Consider the following 22,072-nt stretch of genomic DNA (forward strand, 5'->3'; position numbering starts at 1 on the left):
ACTTTACATTGCACTGATACAAGCACAAAGTGTGTACATGTTCTTTCCGTCTGCAAAGAGCAGGATCTTATATATTAATATATGTAGTTTCTAGTGCACTTAGGTGTGCCATATTGTGAATATCTACCCCAATGATTCTTCCTAATCCACAGCCCACCACTAGGACTTGCCTGCCTAGCCCAGGTGCCTCTTCATCTCACTTTCTTTTCATCAATGCACCCTCCACCTCATGATGCAGCCCCAGTGATGCTCATTAGTCCTGATGGCATTGCTTAGGCTCCTGAGTTATTCAATAATTGCAACTTCTAGTACAAAAATTCATAAACAGTCTGAGGGAAATTGAAGGCCAATGGATGGCTAACACTATTGGTTCAGTGGCAGTTGCACAATTCGGGGCTATGGAAACATGTGAATTTTGGCTTATAAGACTATGATTTTCCACACGCAATGTCATGTGACTATCTGTAATTAGCCCTTTCCTCACAAATGCATGTTCATCCTGTCTTTCACAATCCTCTCCAACAATTTGCCCACCACTGACTTCAGATTCACCCGTCGACAGTCCCCAGGCCTTTGTTTTCTAAAATGGAACAAGAGATAAATTAGTACCTCCCTGGCTATTGAAGAACAGATGGACTGGGACAACACAGTAACAGTACTTCAAAGCTAATTATCTTGGTGGAAAATATTTTAGGACAAAATCACTGTATAAATGCAAGTCTTTCTTTCCAACCCTCTCACCAGGAAACTGACAAAAGCAGGGTGTAGTGCTGGCTTGATTTGTTGCTGTGATTTCATATCACACTGAAGTCAACAGTTTTATCAATGGATGTGAGAGGCAAAACCAACATTTCATGCAATACAATGGAAATTCCAATAGAGTTTTTTTTTAACCAAACCTAACATCAATCCTCTCCTGAACTACAAAATGCTTTAAGTCAATTAGTTTACCTGTTCACTAACCAACTTGCCACATTGATTAAAAAAGCCAAAATAAAGACAAAGCACAATGCTAGATGTAAACAACAGCTCCTTCATGAAAGGGGCACACGCAAAAGGTCATAACTCATCTTTTCACTCCATTTAGATATCAGTGTTAACCCACACAAGTCACAGCAGCACTACCACCCCACCCTGAGTTTTATGAGGAAGTGCTGATATCTGGTTGAACTCTAGAACATTGACTTGAGCAGATCCCAGAGCTTCATTTACCTTTATGCTTCTTTAAAATCTCCAGCACCTCCTCCTCTGTAATGTGGACTATTTTCAAGACATCAATATTTATTCCCATCACTTCCCTAGCTTCTATGTCTGTATTTTCTGTGGAAAAAGACAAGTACCCAAAGTCCTTTTGTGTTGCAGCTTTCTGAAATTTTTCTCCATTCAATTCATATTCTGTTCTTTCGTTCTCCCTTCCAAAATGTAAAATTTTCCAACATTATATTCCATTTGCCAAGTTTTTGCCCACTTACTTAACTGATCAATATCTCTCTGTAAACTTTGTATGCTTTGCACAACTTGCTGTTCCATCTTTTTTGTGTCATCCGCAAATTTGGCTACAGTCCCTTTGTTTCTTTTCTCCAAGTCATTAATATATATTGCAAACAGTTGTGGTAACAGCACTGATTTCTATGGAACTCCATTGGTCACAGGTCACCAACCTGAAAAAAAATCCCTCATCACCACTCATTGATTCCAGCCCATTATCCAATTTTCTATCAATGCCAATATACTACCTCCAACACAATGGTCGTTTATCTTATGACTTAACTGGTGTGAGATACTTTGTCAAACAACTTCTGGAAGTCCAAATATAACACACCTACTGGTTCTGATGAAGCTCTGATGAAGAGTCATCTAGACCCAAAATGTTAGCTTTCACACTCTCCATGGATGCTGTCTAACCCGCTGTGATCTCCAGCATTTGTTGTTTTCGTACTAGTTCCCCTCTATTCACCGTGGTTGAGACTTCCTCAAAAAACTACTAAATTAGTCAGACAAAATTTCCCTTTCATCAGCCATGCTGACTCTACTTGCTCAGATTATGATTTTCCAAATGTTCTGTTATTGCTTCCTTACAAACTGTTTCCAATACTTTTCTCACAATAGCCATTTGGCTATCAGCCTATAGTTAGCCACTTTTTGCACCCTGCTTCTTGAATAGGGGTGTCACATGAAATGCTTTCCAATTCTGTAGTACTTTTCCAGGATCCAATGATTTTTTGGGAAATTACAACTGATTATCTATCATCTCTGTGGCCACTCTTTTAGGATTCCAGTATGCAAACCTTCAGAGACTTATTGCATTTAGTCCCACCAGTTTGAGCAACAGTAGTGATAGTGATGGTTATTACCAATGAATAGATCATGTATGTTGGATAAAATAATATAACTCTCAGTTGTATTCTGGTATTAAATACTTTGTATCATTGCAGTACATCATCCTTGAGTACTCTTTTAAACACACTTCTAATTGGGAATCAAATAGCTAGTGATCTGTATGCTGTAATATGACATTAATCCACAATAGGATTTTAATCCAGAATATATCATAAATACACAGATGTAAAAATCAACATCACACAATCTCTTCACATCATTACTGGCAGAAAAATCTTATAGTATGAAGTTAAGCAGCCTATTTCATGCAACAAATGCATACCTCACAACAGATGTTTCAAATCCTTTGACATTTTCTAGAAGAATATATTTAGGGGTTTTGGAAAGTCTGGGAAGATAAACACAAAAATAGACAATTTTTAAAATTACATTTTGGCTTTCACTTCCGTAATGTAAAAATATAAATTTTAGAATAAATTATTATATAAATCTTTGTACAGAATATCTTGCTTGCAATATTTTTTCTGTACTGCTACACTTTGCCAAGAAATGAGAAAACAAAAATTTGGATCTTTTCTTCAAATAAAAGCAAACATTCTGTGGATGATGGAGATCTGAAATAAAAATAGAAAATGTAGAGAAATGCAGCAGGTCTGGCAGCATTTGTGGAGAGAGAAACAGCTAATTTTTCGAGTTTGATATGACTCTTCTTCTCAAGAAGTTCTGAAGAATCATACTGGACTCAAAACATTAATTATTTTTCTTTCTCCACAAATGCTGCTAGAGTTGTTGAATTTATCCAGTTTTTATGTTTTGGTTCTTTTTCAGCCAATCACCCATACGACATTCTCAGAAACCCATAACCCTACTGAAGAGCTCAGACAACTACTTACAAATCAGGAAAACTTTATATTTACTTCACATTCATTTCTTGTAAACTTATTTTGAGAGTGATCTTCATAAACTACACAAGACATATTGGTTTAGGGGAATGGTTAAACCAGTGAGGCTTGTTTCAAGTGGACTTTAGAAAAGTAAGAAGCAATCTGAGTTAAGGGTGATGATTGACACAGAATTGCGATATAGTAGCCATCACAGAGATGTGGATGAGGGCAGAGCAAGATTGGCAACTCAACATTCCAGGATATAGAATCATCAAGCAAGACAGAGGACGGATGTTAAAGAGAGGGAGGCATTGCATTATTAGTTAAGGAGACAGTTACTGCCATGAGGAGAGATGATATCTTGGAGGGAGCATCGAATTAAGTTTTGCGATTAGAGCGTAAGACTAAAAAAAAGGGCAGTTACATTGCTCAGTGTTTGTTATAGACCGCTGAGAGTCAATGTGAAATTAAGGAGCAAATTTGTGCATATTTCACAGAGGCATTTAAGAATAACAAATGGGTAATTATAGTCAGTGGTTTCAACTTTTCCAACATTAACTGGGATAGACATAGCATTAAGAGTTTGAATGGAGTAGATTTCTTGAAATGTGTACAGGCCAAAAGGGATGGAGCTGTTCTGGACTTGGTTCTGGGGAATGAAGCCAGACAGAAGGTTGAGGTTGTGGTGAGAGAGTACTTTAGTGATAACAATCACAACATGGCACAATTTAATCTTATTATGGACAAAGAAATAGACAAGTTACAAAAGAAATTTTGGATTGGAGAGTGGATTTTAGTAATAGAAGGCAGGATCCAGACTGGGAAAAGCTACTAGTGAGAAAATCCACAGAAAAGCAGTGGGAGACATTCAAAGAGAAATTGGGGAGGGTTCAAGTCCAATATGTTCCCTGTAGGGTGATCGGAAGGAGTAACAAATCCAGAGAACCATGGATGACCAGAGATATTCAGGATATGATGAGAAGCAAATAGAGGCTTTTAGCAGGTACAAGGGGAACAAATCAGCAAAGGCATTAGTGGAGTACAGAAGGTGCAAAATGGATCTTAAGAAAGCAATTAGGAAAAGAAAGAGGAGATATAAGAAAGATATTGCTGGTAAAAGTAGGGAACATCCCAAGATATTTTCTAACTATATCAATGGGAAAAGGATAACCAGGGAAAGGGTTGGGCCATTAGGGACCAAAGGGGCATTCTATGGGTGGAGCCAGAGAACATTGGTAGAGTGTTGAATCAATACTTTACATCTGTCTTCATGCAAGAGAATGAAGATGCAGGAACAGAACCCGGGGGAGAGACTGAGGTGCTTGAACAAATTGATAAAGGGAAGTAAAATGTATTAAAGGTGTTGGCAGGCATAAAGGTGAACAAATCTCCAGGCCCCAATGAATCGTATCCCAGGTTACTGTGGGAGACAAGGGAGGAGATTGCAGGGGCACTGGCCCAAAGTTTTAATTCCTCTCTAGCCATGGGAAAGTGCCAGAGGACTGCAGAACAGCTAATGAGAACAACTAACAGAAGGGTTGTAGAAATAAGCTTGAGAACTACTGACCAGTAAATCTCAGGCCAGTGATAGGGAAATGATTTGAGAAAATTCTGAAGAAGAGCATCCATCTCCACTTTGAGAGGCAAGGCTTGATCAGGGATAATCAGCATGGCTTCTTCACAGGGTGATCTGTTTTAAGTGTACAAGATTATGAGGGGTATGGACACAGTGAATATGGTGTAGCTGTTAACCTTAGTTGAAGGGACAGCCACGAGGGAACATAGGTTTTAATTAGGGGGCAAGAGGTTTGGGGGGCGATGGGTGGTGATGATCTGGAATGTGCTGCTTGAGAGGATGGTAGAGGTACTATGCCTACATTATTTTAAAAGTACCTGGATGAGCATTTGGCACTTCATAACATTCAAGTTTGTGGGCCAAATGCTGGTAAATTATACAATTTGAAACGTGCAAGATCCCAAGAGGTCTCGACAGGGTGGACATGGAAAGGAGGCTTCTTCACTTCAGAGGATCATTGTTTAAAAATATGGTGGTACCATTTAAGAAAGATGAAGAGAACCTTTTTTTCTCAGAGGATCATGAATCTTTAAAAATACCTTCTTCAAAAGGTGGCAGAAGCAGAACACTCAAATATTTCTGAGACCAAGGGAGATAATTTCTTTATAAACAAGCAAGATAAAGGTTATTGGAGGTATCCGGGTACGGAGTAATCATATCAGCCATCATCTTGTTGAATGGTTGAGCAGGTTTGAATGATATACTCCCCCTGTTCCTAATTTGCATGTCTGCAAAACATCCATGATTCTGATTAACACAGGCTGAAAAGTGGAATTATTTTAAAAGCATTTAGGTGAAAACACTTCTGTTTCTATTTTATCAATGTATTTGATTTCAGCATTATATTTCATAAACCTATATTTCACTCTATTTTCATAATCAGTTTATCCTTTCAACAAGCACAGCAAATTGCTTGAAAACATACTGGGTGTCTGACCCAGGATTATCCCTTTACTGGATAAAGTGTGAGGGTGATCATCTTTCAAAATGAGAGACTACCTGCCCAAAGCAGCGAGGGTGTGGGAGGAGATCACGGTGGCACTCAATGGATACTACCCTCTTCTCTGGAACCCAGTTGTCCCAGATTGAGACAAATGGAGGTCCCTCTTTACAAAATCTGAAAGGCAATCTACCCTGACTTCCCAGTCAAAAAGGGAGGCAGGATGCTGGAAAGGCAAATATTCAATCCTTCATGAACTGAAGCTTTCTGTGGTTGTTAATTGACTATTTTTAACGTAATTAGTGACAGACTGACAAAAATCATCCATAGATTTTTCCACCCAGAATTTAACAGCTCATGTTACATGAACATTAAAGGTACCTATCCAGAGCCAATCAGCTTGCTTATCCTGCTCCATTACTTCAAGGGAAAGGAAAATTCTGCTGTCGAGAATTTATTCTACATTACTCCTGAATTTTGAATTTAAGAAACCATGATAGAAAATTAAACTTTGCTTAATACTTGAATGCTCTAATTTCACCTCACTGGAATATTAGTTAAATCTTTTTACTTTCAGAAACTACCTGGCCTCTTCTGAAATTCTATTATGTTTTGCTTTTATTTAAGACTTTTTTTAAAATTAAAACATTTTTGACTTACATCTGTCAAAAGTTTCTACTAGTTTACCACAGAACACACTTATACTTTATAGTATTTTCCAGACCTTGGAAGTATATCAAGCATGTACAAAAAGCTCTTGGTCCTGGGATCCAATACGTCTTTCTGTGAACCTATTCTGTTTTAAAAATAAAGATGTGCAATTAGGCTTGAAATAAAGATTTTCATTCTTTTTACTTATGGAAAGAAGAAAGAATTGAATAAAAGCTACTCATTCATTTATATCATTTGGTAAACAGAATAAATAGCAAGCATATATTTGCTATGTGTTATTTTGTTATTAGAATTTGGATCCCGACAGTGTTGAAACAGGTCCTTCGACCCAACAAGCCTAAATCGACCCTCCGAAGAATAACTCACCCAGATCCATTCCCCTACCCGATGTTCACCCCTGACTATTAACCTACACTATGAGCAATTTAGCATGGTCAACTCACCTAATTATCTTTGGATTGTGGGAGGAAACCAGAGCACCCGGAGGAAACCCATGCAGACACGGGGAGCATGTGCAAACTCCACACAGACAGTCAGCTGAGGCAGGAATCGAACCTGGTTCCCTGGCACTGTGAGGCAGCAGTGCCAACCACTGAGCCACTGTGCCGCCCCAATTATAAAGAGAATCTTTATTATATTTTGCTAACTTAATTGCTTACCTGAAGAAATTAAAACAAAATTGTACAAATGCCACAATACTGTAAAAGCTTGGAAGTATGAATCAATTGAGCACTCAAATTGTCTCAAAGGGTCAGTTGAATACTTTTCCATGTTACCTGAATATACCGATGCATAATAAGATCTTGTTTTCAGTCACATCAAAGCAAACAGCAATGGAAGCTGCTTCATTAATAAGTGGTTGAAACTCTCCAAAATTAAGCTGGGATTCCGCACATTATCTACTAGAGGTAAAAGAAAACATATCCTACGTATTCAGTCAAAGTGAGTTGTCAAATGTTCTTTGATGTCACAACCTTGATTTAAGTTTTTTGGAGAGGTGGTCAAGAAGATAGATGAAGTAGGCAACATGGTAGATTTTGTCTGCATGGACCTTCGACAAGGTAGACTGGTTTGTAGGGTTGGATCATAATGGGATCCAGGGAGAGCTGACCAAAGGATATGAAATTTGTTTGACAATAGAAATTAGAGGGTTATTGCTCTGCCTGGAGACCTGTGATCAGCAGTGTATTGTAAGGATGGGTAGTGTTGTAGAACAGAGACACAGAGAGATTGAGATACAAAATTATTTGAAAGTTGCATCACAGATAGACAGGGTGGTTTAGAAGACATTAAACCGCTTGCCTTCACAATTCAGATCTCTGAGTATTGGAGTTAGGACATCATGTTGAGGCTGTACATGACGATGATGAGGCCGCTTCTGGAGTACTGTGTGCAGATCTCGTTGCCCAACTATAGAAAAGATATTATTACATTGGTGAGGGTTCAGAAAATATATACCAGGATGTTGCCAGGAATGGAGTTATAAAATAAGCTGGATAGGCTGGGACCTTTTTCCACTGAGCAGAGGAGGTTGAGGGATGACCTTATAGAAGTTTACAAAATTATGAGGGGCATAGATAAGGTGAATAGCAACAGTTTTCTTTTCCCTGAGGGTGGGAGATTTCAAAACCAGGGGGCATATTTTTAAGGTGAGAAGAGAAAGATTTAAAAAAGACTTGAGGGGCAACTTGTTTTAAACCATGAGTGGCTCGTGTGTGGAATGAACATCCTGAGTAAGTGGTGGATGCTGGTACAGTTACAATATTTAAAAAATATTTGGAGAAGTACATGAATATATGAAAGGTTTGGAGAGATATGGGCAAAATGCAGGCAAGTGGGACTAGTTTACTTTGAGAATATGATCGGTGTGGACTAGTTGAATAGAAGTGTCACTTTCCATGCTGTATGACTCAATGATCGGTGCTGGGTCACTGTTATTTGTCATTTACACAAAGAATTAGATGAGAATATTGGAAGCATGGTTACTAAGTTTACAAATGACCAAACACTGGTGGTATAGTGGATAGTGCAAAAGGTTACCTCAGCGTACAACGGGAGTTTGATCAAATAGGCCAATGGACTGAGGAATGGCAGATGGAGTTTAACTTCGATAAATGAGAGATGTTGTATTTTGATAAGACAAACCAGGTCAGGACTTGCACAGTTAATGGCAGGGCTCTGGGGAGTGTTGTCAGAGAGATTTAGGAGTGCAGGTACATAGTTTCTTGAAAGTAGCATCACAGGTAGACAGGGTGGTGAAGAAGGCATTTAGCACTCACCTTCATCAGTCACAGCACTGAATACAGAAATTGGCATGTCATGTTAAGGCTGTACAAGTCATTGGTAAGGCCACATTTGGAGTAGTAAGTACAATTATGGTCGCCCTGCAATAGGAAGGATTTTCTTAAACTGAAAAGGATGTTACGAGACTGGAGGGTTTGAGTTATAAGGAGAGGCTGAATAGGCTGGGGTTTCTTTCCTTGGAGCGTAGGATGCTAAAGGGGGACTTCACAGAGGTTTATAAAATCAGGACGGGCATATATAAAATAAATAGCCCAGGTCTTTTTCCTGTGGAAGTGAGGTCCAAACCTTGAGGGTATAGGTTTAAGGTCAGAGGGGAAAGATTTAAAAAGGACATGAGGGACAATTTTCTCACATAGACAGTGGGACATGAGGGACAATTTTCTCACATAGACAGTGGTACAAGCATGGAATGGGCTGCCAGAGGAAGTGGTAGAGGCCAGTACAACATTTAAAAGACATTTGGACAGGTACATGGATATGAAAGTAGCGTCACAGGAAAACAGTATACGCCAAATGGGACCAGTTGGCATGGACGAGTTTGGCCAAAGAGTCTGTTTCTGTGCTGTCTGACTCTATGACTCAGCGGCACAGAGCTAAAGTGGGGGATCACAGGAAAACAGTAGGTGATTGGCTGATATTTGCCGTATGTCTCTGAATCGTCAAGTGGTTAAGATCAAGACATTACAGCTGAAGAATAATGTTAGGAAATTCACTTTTAAAATATCTAACATAAAAATGAAATAATTAAATAGAATGTAGATGGCTAGGCGGGTGATCTGTTGCAGCTCTGGAATGTGGGAGTTGGTGGATGCTGGTGTTATCCATGGTGACCACATTTGCAGCAAATGTTGGCTGCTCAAGGACCTTTGTTTCAGATATGATGAACGAGAGTCCGAGCAGCAGACAATGCAATAGATTAGTGAGGGTGAGAGGTATTCAATCACTGTGTCTCAGGAGGCAGTCATACCATTTAAATTATTTCAATAAATTTTACACATGATCAGGAACTAGGGGTGTGATTGCAATAATCCAGAATATGGATCGAGAACCTGGATCCAGATTTTCGTTTTAGCGGAGCCTCGGTTAGTACCCTTGTCCAATTGGTGTGACATTGCTGCTCCCAGTGCTGACAAAGGCACAGACTGTAAGAAGGATAAGTGAACTGAATAAAACACTATGGTACAGAGTTCTATTCAAGTGTGGGGACAAAATAGAAATGCAGTAGTAATGAGCTATAACAATAGGTACTGTTCTCTGCAGCAAGACAGAGTTCCAAAGGCTGTGTTGCCCACCTTGGCTAAAGTTAAAAATGTCTCTTTTGGGAGGGACAGACAGATTCTATGGATACCTCAGCAATTCTCACCAAATATTGGTGTCACGATGGGTGAGCAAATCTCATAACACATTCATCATGGAACGTAAGATATGAAACACCCTCAAAAGACACTCTGTCAGGCCACTGCCTTAATAACTGCGCATATTAGATTAGATTACTTTACAGTGTGGAAACAGGCCCTTCGGCCCAACAAGTCCACACCGACCCGCCAAAAATATTGGTGTCACGATGGGTGAGCAAATCTCATAACACATTCATCATGGAACGTAACATATGAAACACCCTCAAAAGACACTCTGTCAGGCCACTGCCTTAATAACTGCGCATATTCTGGTGGTTCATATAATTTTCTGGGTTCATGTTCACTTGGATTCGAGAAACTGCAGATCAATAACAAGAGGCCAAGTGTATTCCTGTTAGAGTGCAAGGAAAAGCTGGTAGGTATAGGGAATGACAAAAGTAATGGAGGGTATGATTAAGAAAAAGAAGGAAGCATATGTCAAGCATAGACAGAATAGATCGAGTGAATCCTTGGAAGAGTATAAAGGCAGTAGGAGTATACATAAGAGGGAAATTAGGAGGGCAAAAAGAGGACATGAGACAGCTTTGGCAAATAGAGTAATGGAGAATCCAAAAGATTTTTACAAATACATTAAGGACAAAAGGGTAACTAGGAAGAGAATAGAGCCCCTCAAAGATCAGCAAGGCAGCCTTTGTATGAAGCCGCAGGAGATGGGGAGATACTAAACAAGTATGTTGCATCAGTATTTACTGTGGAAAAGGACATGGAAGACATAGAATGCAGGGAAATAGATGGTGACGTCTTGAAAAATGTCCATACTACAGAGGAGGAAGTGCTGGATGTCTTGAAATGCATAAAAGTGGATAAATCCCAGGACCTGATCAGGTGTACCCTAGAACTCTGTGGGAAGCTACAGAAGTGATTGTTGGGCCTCTTACTGAGATATTTGTATCATCGATAGTCACAGGTGAGGTGCCAGAAGACTGGAGTTTGGTTAACATGATGCTACTGTTTAAGAAAGGTGGTAAGGACAAGCCAGGGACTATAGACCAGTGAGCCTGACGTCGGTGGTGAGCAAGTTGTTGGAGGGAATCCTGAGGGACAGGATGTACATCTTTTTAGAAAGGCAAGGACTTATTAGGGATAGTCAACATGGCTTTGTGCATGGGAAATCATGTCTCACAAACTTGATTGAATTTTGAAGAAGGAACAAAGAAAATTAATGAGGGCAGAGCGGTAGATGTGACCTATTTGGACTTCAGTAAGGCAATCGACAAGGTTCCCCATGTGAGACTGGTTAGCGAGGTTAGATCTCCTGGCATACAGGAAGAACTAGCCATCTGGAGACAGAATTGGCTCAAAGGTAGAAGACAGAGGATGGTGGTGGAGGATTGTTTTTCATACTGGAGGCCTGTGACCAGAGGTGTGCCACAAGGATCGGTGCTGAGTCCACTATTTTTTGATATTTATATAAATAATTTGGATGTGAGCATAAGAGGTATAGTTAGTAAGTTTGCAGATGACACCAAAATTGGAGGAAGAGTGGACAGCGAAGAAGGTTATCTCAGATAACAACGGGATCTTGATCACATGGGCCAATGGGCTGAGAAGTGGCAGGTGGAGTTTAATTTAGATAAATGTCAAATGCTGCATTTTGGGGAAGCAAATCTTAACAGCAAATCTTAATGGTAAGGTCCTCGGGAGTGTTACTGAACAAAGAGACCTTGGACTGCTCTTTGAAATTGGAGTCGCAGCGAGATAAGATATTGAAGGCTGCGTTTGGTATGCTTTCTTTTATTGGTCAGAATATTGAGTACAGGAGTTGGGAGGTCATGCTGTGGCTGTACAGGACATTGGAGTATTGCATACAATTCTGGTCTCCTTCCTGTCGGAAGGATGCTGTGAAACTTGAAAGGGTTCAGAAAAGATTTACAAGGATGGCGCCAGGATTGAAGGATTTGAGGTATAAGGAGAGGTTGAATAGGCTAGGGCTGTTTTCCCTGTAGTATCGGAGGCTGAGGGGTGACCTTATATAGAGGTTTATAAAATCATGAGGGGCATGGATAAGATAAATAGACAATGTCTTTTCCCTAGAGTGTGGGAGTCCAGAACTAGAGGGCATAGGTTTAGGGTGAGAGGGGAAAGATATAAAAGAGACCTAAGGGGCAACCTTTTCACGCAGAGGGTGGTACGTGTATGGAATGAACTGCCAGAGGAAGTGGTGGAGGGGAGTACAATTGCAACATGTAAAAGGCATCTGGACGGGTATATGAATAGGAAGGGTTTGTGGAATGTGGGCTGGATGCTGGCAGTTGTGACTAGATTGGGTTGGGATATCTGGTAGGCATGGACAGGTTGGACCAAAGGGTCTGTTTCCGTGCTGTACATCTTTGTGACTATGATTCTATGACACCCACTCAGACACAACTCCAGCTGTTTCAAAGACGACCAGCTCCATCAGGCCAATACTGCTACTGTTTTTATTTATAAGGCATTTTTTTTTAATTTTAAACAGTACTTTCTCATTCCAGTCCAAAGCTTTTAAAAACTATTTTGCAACTGGTGTGTTGCTGTTTTGAAAAGCAAGTAACCTGACACACATCAGGCATTTTGTAAGCAACTGTTTGAAGAAACAGGAAATGAATTTTGAGTTGCAGACAATTTGGTGCTGAGGGGGTATGCTGATACAGTGTTGGTTGGCAGTGAGAAGCTGATTGGTCTACAGTTTATTGTCCACTAACAATTGCATAATCGGTTCTCCTTTGGAATTGGGAACAAGTTACACAGAGAGAGAGAGAGAGAGAGAGAGAGATGTTCGGGTCTTTCCCAGTTTGGGAGTGGTCTCTCTGTTCTCTGTAATCAAAACTCACTGCAAATCCAAAGAAAACAAGTTTATCTTTCCTGCCATTGTTATTACTGTGACTTTTTAATAAGAGAATCAGCCATTTTATGTGTCTTCCTAATGACAGAAAGCATCTAAAAAAAAGTGAAGCAACATGCAAGCCAGCAGAAGAGTCATAAGGATCAACTCAGCCGCAGAACTTGGAAACAAAGACTACTGAACTGTCTTTCCAGTTTTTCCCATCTGCTCACAATGTAATTCTCCCTGGCTGCTGTCTGCCTCTGTGTGTATGCGTATGTGTAAGGGTAAATTTATAAGTGAATTAATTGCTTATCTGTAGCTAGAATCTAGTTACTTGTAATAAATAGTAATTACTGTTCATTATCGAAAGAACTTGCGGATGATGATGTTCCCAAGTATCTGAGACCATTGTCCTTCTATATGGAAGTGGTTGTAGGTTTGGAAGGTGCTGTTTAAGGATCTCTGGTGAATTTCTGCAGTGCAGCCTGTAAATAGTACACACTGCTGCTACTGAGAAGTGGAGGGAGTGGATGCTTGTGGATATGGTGCCAAACAAGTGGTCTGCTTTTCCTGGATGGTGTCAAGCTTCTTGAGTGTTGTTGGACCCATCCAAGCAAGAGGGGAGCATTCTATCACACTCCTGACTTGTGTCTTGCATATAATGGACAGATTTTGGAGAGACAGGAGGTCAGTTACTTGCGATAGTATTTCAAGCCTCTGACCTGCTCATGCAGTCACTATGTTTATGTGGTGAGTCAGGGTGAGTTCTGGTCAATGGTGATGCCATGGATTTGACACCAGGGGATTTAGTGATGTTTATATCACTCAGTGTCAAGGGGTAGTCATTAGATTGTTTCTTATTGGAGATTAACAGTTCCTGGCTACTTGCCACTTATCAGTCTAAGCTTGGATTTTGTCCAAAACTTGTATTCGAACATGTACTACTTCAGTATCTAAGGAGTCATGAATGGTGCTAAACATTGTGCAATTATCGGTGAACATCTCACTTCTGACCTTATGATGGAGGGTAAGGTCATTGATGAAGTAGCTGAAAATGGTTAGGCTTAGAACAGTACCCTGAGAAACTCCTGCAGAAATGTCCTGGAGCTGAGATGAATGATCTCCAATAATCATCTTATGTCTCCACAGGTATGACTCCAACTAGTGGAGAGTTTGCTTCCTGATTCCTATTGATTCTAGTTTTGATAGGGCTCCTTGATGCCACACTTGGTTGAATGTAGCCTGGATGTCAGAGGCTGTCACTTTCACCTCACCTCTGGAATTCAGCTCTTTTGTCAATGTCAGAATGAAGCTATACTGAGGTTAGGTGCTAAGTGGCCTAGGCAGAACCTAAACTAGCCATCACTGAGCAGGTTATTACTGACCATGTTCTGCTTGATATCACTGTTTTCATGACACTTTCCATCACTTTACTGATGATTGAGAGTTGACTAGTATGGTGGTAACTGGCTGATTTGTATTTGTCCTGCTTTTTGTGTACAGGACATACATGGACAATGTTCCACATTGTTGGTTAGATGCCAGTATCCTAACTGTACTGGAAGAGCTTCCTGAATTTTTTCTGATCTGCAGAGATATCCAAACAGCTCCTAAGTCTAGTTCCTGCGCAGAGTTGGGCCATCTCACCGAATTCCAAATAGACAGCCTCTGGAGAAATATAGCTTATCAATTCTTTTCTGCTTCTCAGTTTTCGCTCTGACCCTTCAACTGGTTGACCTTTGAAATGCCCTTCTGTGACCCTTCAACAGTTTCGATTTGCCTACTGAAAAACTTGCAATAAGGTCTGCCCCATTACCAAACAGAATCAAATGTAGTAACCAGCAGTGAAATTTGAATATCCATGGAACTGTCTGTTCCCTGAATGCTACAATTTTCAGATATTATTGGTTCCTATAGCACAAATTGACAGAACATAGCAGATTCTATCACAATATGGCAGGTCCAGTTCAGTTTCTGATTAATGGCAACCCCCAGGATATTGGCAGTTGGGGATTCAGTGATCATAATCTCACTGAATGTCAGAAGTAAATGATTAGATTTTCTTTTGTTGGCAATAGTTATTTCCTGAAGACTTGTAAGAGCAAATATTACTTGTACTCATCAGTTCAAAGTCTGAATATTGTCCTGCTTTGTTGTGTTTGGATTGCCTCAATACCTGAGGAGTCATTAACTAGACTGCACATAATTAATACAGCACTGAACATTCCAACTTTTGACCTTAATGTGGGAGGAAGGTTATTGGTGAAGGAGCTGAAGATGGTTGTGCCCTGAGGAACTTCTGCAGAAACAGTCTGGAACTGAGGCGATTGATCTCCAATAAGCACAACTGTCTTGTTTTATACTAAATATGATTCCAACCTTTGGAGAGTTTTCTTCCCAATAACTTCAATTTTGTTTTGGCTCCTTGATGCCATACTCAAATGCTCTCTTAATATGAAGGCCATGCTCAAAGCAACTCAAGTTCAGCTCTTTTACTATTGTTTTTCTAATTCTGCATTCAAATAAAATTATTTTTAAAAAATGTCCCATTGTGCATTCTAGCCAAGGTAGAGTTCAACACTAATATGGCTGTTAAACTTCTCCAATTATGATACAATTATCTTTTACCAAGGTAATAAAATTTTCTCAATTTGAGAATGTGTTTCAAACAAAAACAGAGATAAAAGTACTCCGAGATTTAAGTGATAAGTGAAATTCAATTTCTGTGCTGTGAACCTGAACTTCCTTTGTAAGTAAGAAACAAACTACGAATGGAATTTAGATCCTGAGACAGGGATCCCACTTGTCACATGTTGCTTCTGTCTGAAAGACTAGACACAATTTAACTGTAAGAAAAAAGTGAGGACTGCAGATGCTGGCGATCAGAGCTGAAAAATGTGTTGCTGGAAAAGCGCAGCAGGTCAGGCAGCATCCAAGGAGCAGGAGAATCGATGTTTCAGGCATAAGCCCTTCTTCAGGAATCTTCAGAATTCCTGAAGAAGGGCTTATGCCCGAAACGTCGATTCTCCTGCTCCTGGGATGCTGCCTGACCTGCTGCACTTTTCCAGCAACACATTTTTCAACAATTTAACTGTAATTAGGCACTCAACTGGCCTTCTTTGTACTTTCCACATGATTCCACACAAGGGCAAAAACATGTTTGAAATATAACTGTTTTATTCCCTCTACACAGGTGAAGCTTAATATCCTGAGTGTTTCCAATGTTTTCCGTATATAAGCTAATACTTGTATTGCAAAGCTTTACTTACAGATTCAGTAAAGATAACGATACATAAGGTTAAACCTTTACTATTTAATAATCAAACTGAGAAACTTTTCAAAACATTAAAGAATAGGCCATTTGGCCCATCAGACCATTTCATCATTAAACATGATTATAGCTGAGCCTTCATCTTAATTTATAACAATGTAACATTTCACTGTATCATCAGAAATTTGTCAAGGCATGTCATATAGAATTCATTATTATGAAATACAGGTTTTTTTGTAAATACACACCTTGTGAATGGCTGACAAGGAGGACTCATTAGGATCATGTCAAAGTCCAGTTTATTGAATTCATCCAATGTCATACCCTAAAAAAAAAGAAATACTCCAATTAATTTTACAAAATATCGGACTACAATACCGGACTCAAGTCTTTCTTGTCTGAGATGGAGATGCAGGAACAAGCACATGAATTAATGATGTTTCAAAGTTAGCAACATTTTTTTCAATACTCAAGCATTCCTAAATTGCTTAATACCTATACAGCAGTGGCTTGATAACTAATCATACACTTGCTCTGTAGATTATATCAACTCTCAGCTTTTCTTTCCTTTCCAATCTTGAGAAGTCATCTATTTGCCATATCATCATTATTTATCTTCTCTGGTCTCTTTTCAACATTGCCTTTCATTTTCTGACATCATGTTATCATAAGTAAAATGAGAAAATTTACCTGAGGATGCAGGTGCATGCAGAGGGTCTAACCAAAGTAACAAGCAATCTAAAACTGTACAAACTAATTAAGGTAGAGAAATCATATCAAATTATTATGGTAATGGTGTCAAAACAGGATAGGAAGGAAGACTTTACAAATACAGAACAACATGGTGAGGTAACATGTAGCGCGACATGAACCCAAGATCATGATTGAGGCTGTCTTCATAAGTACGGAACTTGGTTATCAGTTTCTGCTTGGTGATTGTGTTGTTATCTCAAAGGCGACTCTTATACCTACCATGTTATTCCAGCTATTTGATTTGTTTTCAGCACCACCTTATTTTTAAGTTTTTGTGATTTAAACTTAACTGATCAGATTATAAGTCATCTCTTCACTTGCTATTAAGCTGTTAACACTTTACTCACACCATCTGACACTTCTGATCACCTGCACTAACTTATTATTCAGCTTGTGAATAGTCCACTCACATCATTTGTACAATCTTTTGATCTCTCTGCCTATAAATTCTGTATCTGTGTGCTTTTCTTCACTTCACTTCACCTCACAAAGGAGCAGCGCTCCGAAAACTTGTGTTTCAAATAAACCTGTTGGACTATAACCTGGTCATTGATTTCTGACCTTCAGAACGTCAAGGACCATTTATAGCTTCAACCTCAGATATTCATCATCTTCAGCATTGTATTTTTGCACTAGGTAAACTATTCTTTTTGTATGATTCTATTTACTATATATGATTTCTCACTAGAACATATTGTTTTTAATTACTTTTAGCATATTAAAAATTGGAAAGAGGGGCAAAGCCTCATTAGCCCCCTACGTAGGGCTATGTGCACAGCCTTGATTACTATTTTCATAATACTATTGGCAGGGAGACAGGGTCCAGAAAAATAACAGTAAATTTTATCATGTTTGCTCCCAGACTAAGTTTATACTTCTAGCATTTGGAAAACTTGGCAAGTGTACCTCATTTAAGTTAAAGTCTTCTAACCTTAGCAGTAACTATCTGCAACTGCATATTTCACTGTGAGCTACTTTTCATTTTCCATTACACAAATATTTAAGTAATGCTATTGACTCAATGGAAAATATTGCTAAATCCAATTGGGAAGCACTTTCCATGCAGAACCACTTTATTTCCACAGTGTTTTACAAAATAATTATAAGTGAAAATCTAGGCAGAACTTGCCACAGCATAAAGCATGCAAAACTCAGTTTGTTTCTTGAACCTTTAGACAAAGTAGAATCTGTGGCCAACAGCTTTCACCAGAACTTTTCGCGGTTTAAACTGCTCTAATTTGACCAGGGGCAACTAAGATAGTTAAGGCTCTTAAGCATAAGTGAAAAGTCTGAACTACTTCAAAGTAAAATTCACATGATCTATTAGCTAATGTACTACTATCAAGTGATCTCACTGATTTTGAAGATAAACAAATTTCAAAAAAAATTTCAAAAACATATGTTTGAACTGACCTGACTGGGAAAGGTCAGATCCAGTCATATCAAACATACCATTTCAAATTGCCATTGCACAAATAGCATTAAATAGTGTTCATCAGTATGTAGGGCATTAAAGTTTTCATTTCCCCACTGTTCACAGGTCTCGAATATGTAACTAAATTACTTTCTTATTGCCAAAGAACTCCTCCCTTCAAATCCTCTATTACTATTTCCGTCCCTACTCTTAAAAAACTACCCAAATGTACCTTTCCAAATCATGCTTCCAGTCGCTTCTCCCTTCTCTGGGCTGAATTACATAATAGCTGTTACACTGATGCTGTGCTTAACAATAACTATCTACTTCTATTCCACGAAAACTTGGCCTCAGCTGAACCTTGAGTGCATTAGTACTGTGCCGCTAACAAAGCCTCAGCCTCGATTCCACACATAATGCCTTGGGAGAGATGTCATGGAACCCAATGCAAGTAAATATTTGACAAAGTCATGTTAGAGTACAAAACTAAACTAAAAGGGAGCGTAACACAATTTTCTTACATCTTAGAAGGAAGATTCAAATAATATATTTAAAACAAGAAGGGATAAAATGTGTCCTTTTATGTACAATAAACATCCTGGCTGGAAAGGAATGATTTTCATTACATAATTTTAAATGAGAAATTCAAGTCATATCCAATTGCATGAAATTCAGTTCAGCAAAGTGCTTGAAGATTTGGAGGGCTGAGCTCAGAGCAAAATCTCATGCAAGTTCTTCTTGAATTCATTTACAACATAATTACACATAACTGTATGATAAAATGGCAAAATACAAGATTGCAATACACAGTACCATTAGCATAGAAACAGATCTTTCAGCAATGTTTATGTTCCACAGAAACTACTCTTCTTCATCGAACTGCATCACAAGTTGAAATATGGAGACAGGTCATTAGGATTTTCTACTGATGTAACAATCATTAAAGAAAGACACTAGGGAAACTAATGGGGCTAAAGATCGATAGGCTTCAGGAACTAATGAGGGGAGTCCGCCGTATTTAAAGGAAATGGCTACAGACATAGTGGGTATGCTGGTAACAATCTTTCAAGAATCCTTAGATATTGAAAAGGTTTTGGAGGATTGAAGAACTGCCAATTTAACACCTTTATCAAAAGGGAAAGATGACAAAAAGCAGGTATGCTGGTCAGCTTAACATCTATTTTTGGGAAAACCGGGACTCTATTGTAAAGGATGTAAGAGAGAGCATTTGGAAATATAGAATACAATCAGGCATGGTGGCTCAGAGGTTAGCACTGCTGCCTCACAGCACCAGGGACCTGGGCTCGATTCCCACCTTGGGTGACCATCTGTGTGGAGTTTGCACATTCTCCCTGCATCTGCATGGGTTTCCTCCGGGTGCTCCAGTTTCCTTCCACAATCCAAAGATGTGCAGGCTCGGTGGATTGGCCATGCTAAATTGCCCATTGTGTTAGGTGCATTAGTCAGGGGTAAATATAGGGTAGGGGAATGGGTCTCGATGGGTTACTCTTCAGAGAGTCGATGTGGACTTGTTGGGCTGAAGGGCTTGATTCTATACTGTAGGAAATCTAATTTAATCACCAATATGAGACAATTTAACCATTGCCCCTTGACATTCAATGGTGTTACCATCACTGAATCCATGAGTATTAATATCCTAGGGGGTTATCATTGATCAGAAACTCAACTGGATTTACCATATAAACACATATAACAGCAGATCAGAGGCGAAGAATATTGCGGCGAGTAACTCACCTCCTGACTCCCCAAAACCTGTACACCATCTATGTGGCACAAGTCAGGAGTGTGATGGAATACTTCCCAACTGCCTGGATAAGTGCAGATCCATTAACACTCAAGCACCTTGACACCATTCAGGACAAAGCAGCCTGCTTTATTGGCACTGCCACCAGAAGCATCCACTCCCTCCACCACCAATGCTCAGTAGCAGCGTGTACTAGCTACAAAATGCACTGCAGAAATTACCAAAGATCCTCAGACAGCACTTTCCAAACCTATTACCACTTTTATTTAGAAGGACAAGGGTAGCAAATACCAGCACCTTCAGGTTCCCCTCCAAACCACTCACCATCCTGACTTTAAAGTATATTATCGTTCTTTCATTGTTGCTGGTATTTTACAGTTATACAACAAATAAAGAAAGGTTTAGAACACTTCAAACAATTGGTGAAAGGCCAATGATACTACTCGAAAAGTTAGATGTCCGAATGAAATTCTTTTGGCAGAAGTGTAATTACACCAAAAGAAATAAACAAACCAAACTATTTAAATATCAAAGCTGGTTGGAATGATCTTAGGTCACACATCAAAACAAAATTTCAACTTGGTTCTAACACTGTCTGTTACAGAGACTCGAGTCCACCAAAATTATTCTACCTCAAGTCTTTCGGGTTTTACTTAACTGACACTTGACAGGTTCCTTACTGTCAGCTGTGAAGACAATTTGATAAGTCTTTCCAAACCAACTTTATGTAACTAGTTTCACAAATCTCAAAGACTAAACTTTCTCAGTACTAACAAACTGCAGATTTCTAAACAAACTCTGCTCGTTTCAAAGTTCTATAAATTTGTCAAAGACACTGAAATGTTCAGAATTCTTTTTCAAGGCGATAAACTAAACACGCTTCTAATATCAACAATATTGAACTCTAAACTAAATTTTTTAAAAACTTGCACAACCCAGACTTTTCTGAATTGAAACAAAAGCTAATGGCTTTACACAACCGGTCATAAACCAAGAAGTAAAAACATTGTCCTATTAATATTGGAGGGATGCATAGTCGCCTGCTCGCTGACAAAATGTTAGTTTAAAGCACTGTTCCAGAAGGATATTGCAACTTTGTTTTTTTTTTAACAAAGAGAACTCGTCTTAGAAGTAACCTACACTCACGTGCCTCTACTTTGAAATTTAAACTTCAAAAAGTCATAAAGAGATAGATTGTGAACCAGCAAGAGAATCAAGAGCTTTTGGAAAAAGGCAAGAAAATGCAGTTGAGTATTATCACAGCAGCCATGGTCATAATGAATAGTGGAGCAGACTGAATGGACTGAATGGCCTCCTCTTATATTTTAGATACAAATTACACATTTCTTATTATAAAGAAATGTCTTAAAGGGGGGATTAAGAGATAGAGAAATTTAGGAAGGCAATTCTAGAATTCAGGGTCTTGAAACATATAGTATTAGCAATCGTGGCAGAGAAATTAAAAATAGGGGTGATCAAAAGGTCAGAATCACAGCAAAACAAACGTCTCAGAGTATTGTGCAGCTGGCAGATATAGAAATAGCGATGAAGGAAGCCATTGAGGGATTTGAAAGCAAGGATTACAGTTTTGAAATTAAGTAACTCAATAGTCATGACACAAAGCAAGTTAGTGAAATAGGGGTAATGGGAGAATCAAACTTTGTCTAAATAAAAACATGGTTAGAAAACTTGTGGATAATCTCAGGTTGAAAATGCGTTGCTGGAAAAGTGCAGCAGGTCAAGCAGCATCCAAGGAGCAGGAGAATCAACGTTTCGGGCATGAGCCCTTCTTCAAGAATGAGGAAAGTGTGCCAAGCAGGCTAAGATAAAAGGTAGGGAGGAGGGACTTAGAGAGGGGTGTTGGAAATGCGATAGGTTGAAGGAGGTTAAGGAGAGGGTGATAAGGTGAGGGTGATAGGCCGGAGTGGGGGT

General features: G+C 39.2%; 1 protein-coding gene across 5 annotated transcripts in view; it reads right to left on the reverse strand.

The window, feature by feature from the left end:
• trdmt1 (tRNA aspartic acid methyltransferase 1) overlaps positions 1-22,072 on the reverse strand; it is a 90,439-nt gene that overhangs the window by 32,254 nt on the left and 36,113 nt on the right. For 4 of the 5 annotated variants that reach the window (XR_006311724.1, XM_043690379.1, XM_043690382.1 and 1 more), the window contains 3 exons: positions 16,457-16,533; positions 6,465-6,536; positions 2,663-2,728 (listed from right to left, as the gene is read on the reverse strand). Coding sequence is in view for 4 of the 5 variants with exons in the window: in XM_043690379.1 (XP_043546314.1) it covers positions 2,663-2,728; positions 6,465-6,536; positions 16,457-16,533 (215 nt within the window). In the remaining variant the exon portion in view is untranslated. The remainder of the gene's footprint in view (positions 1-2,662; positions 2,729-6,464; positions 6,537-16,456; positions 16,534-22,072) is intronic. The other variant, XM_043690380.1, reaches the window with a different exon arrangement.

This window comes from Chiloscyllium plagiosum, chromosome 5 (assembly GCF_004010195.1).
Source record: "Chiloscyllium plagiosum isolate BGI_BamShark_2017 chromosome 5, ASM401019v2, whole genome shotgun sequence".
In the NCBI taxonomy this organism is placed as follows: domain Eukaryota; kingdom Metazoa; phylum Chordata; class Chondrichthyes; order Orectolobiformes; family Hemiscylliidae; genus Chiloscyllium; species Chiloscyllium plagiosum.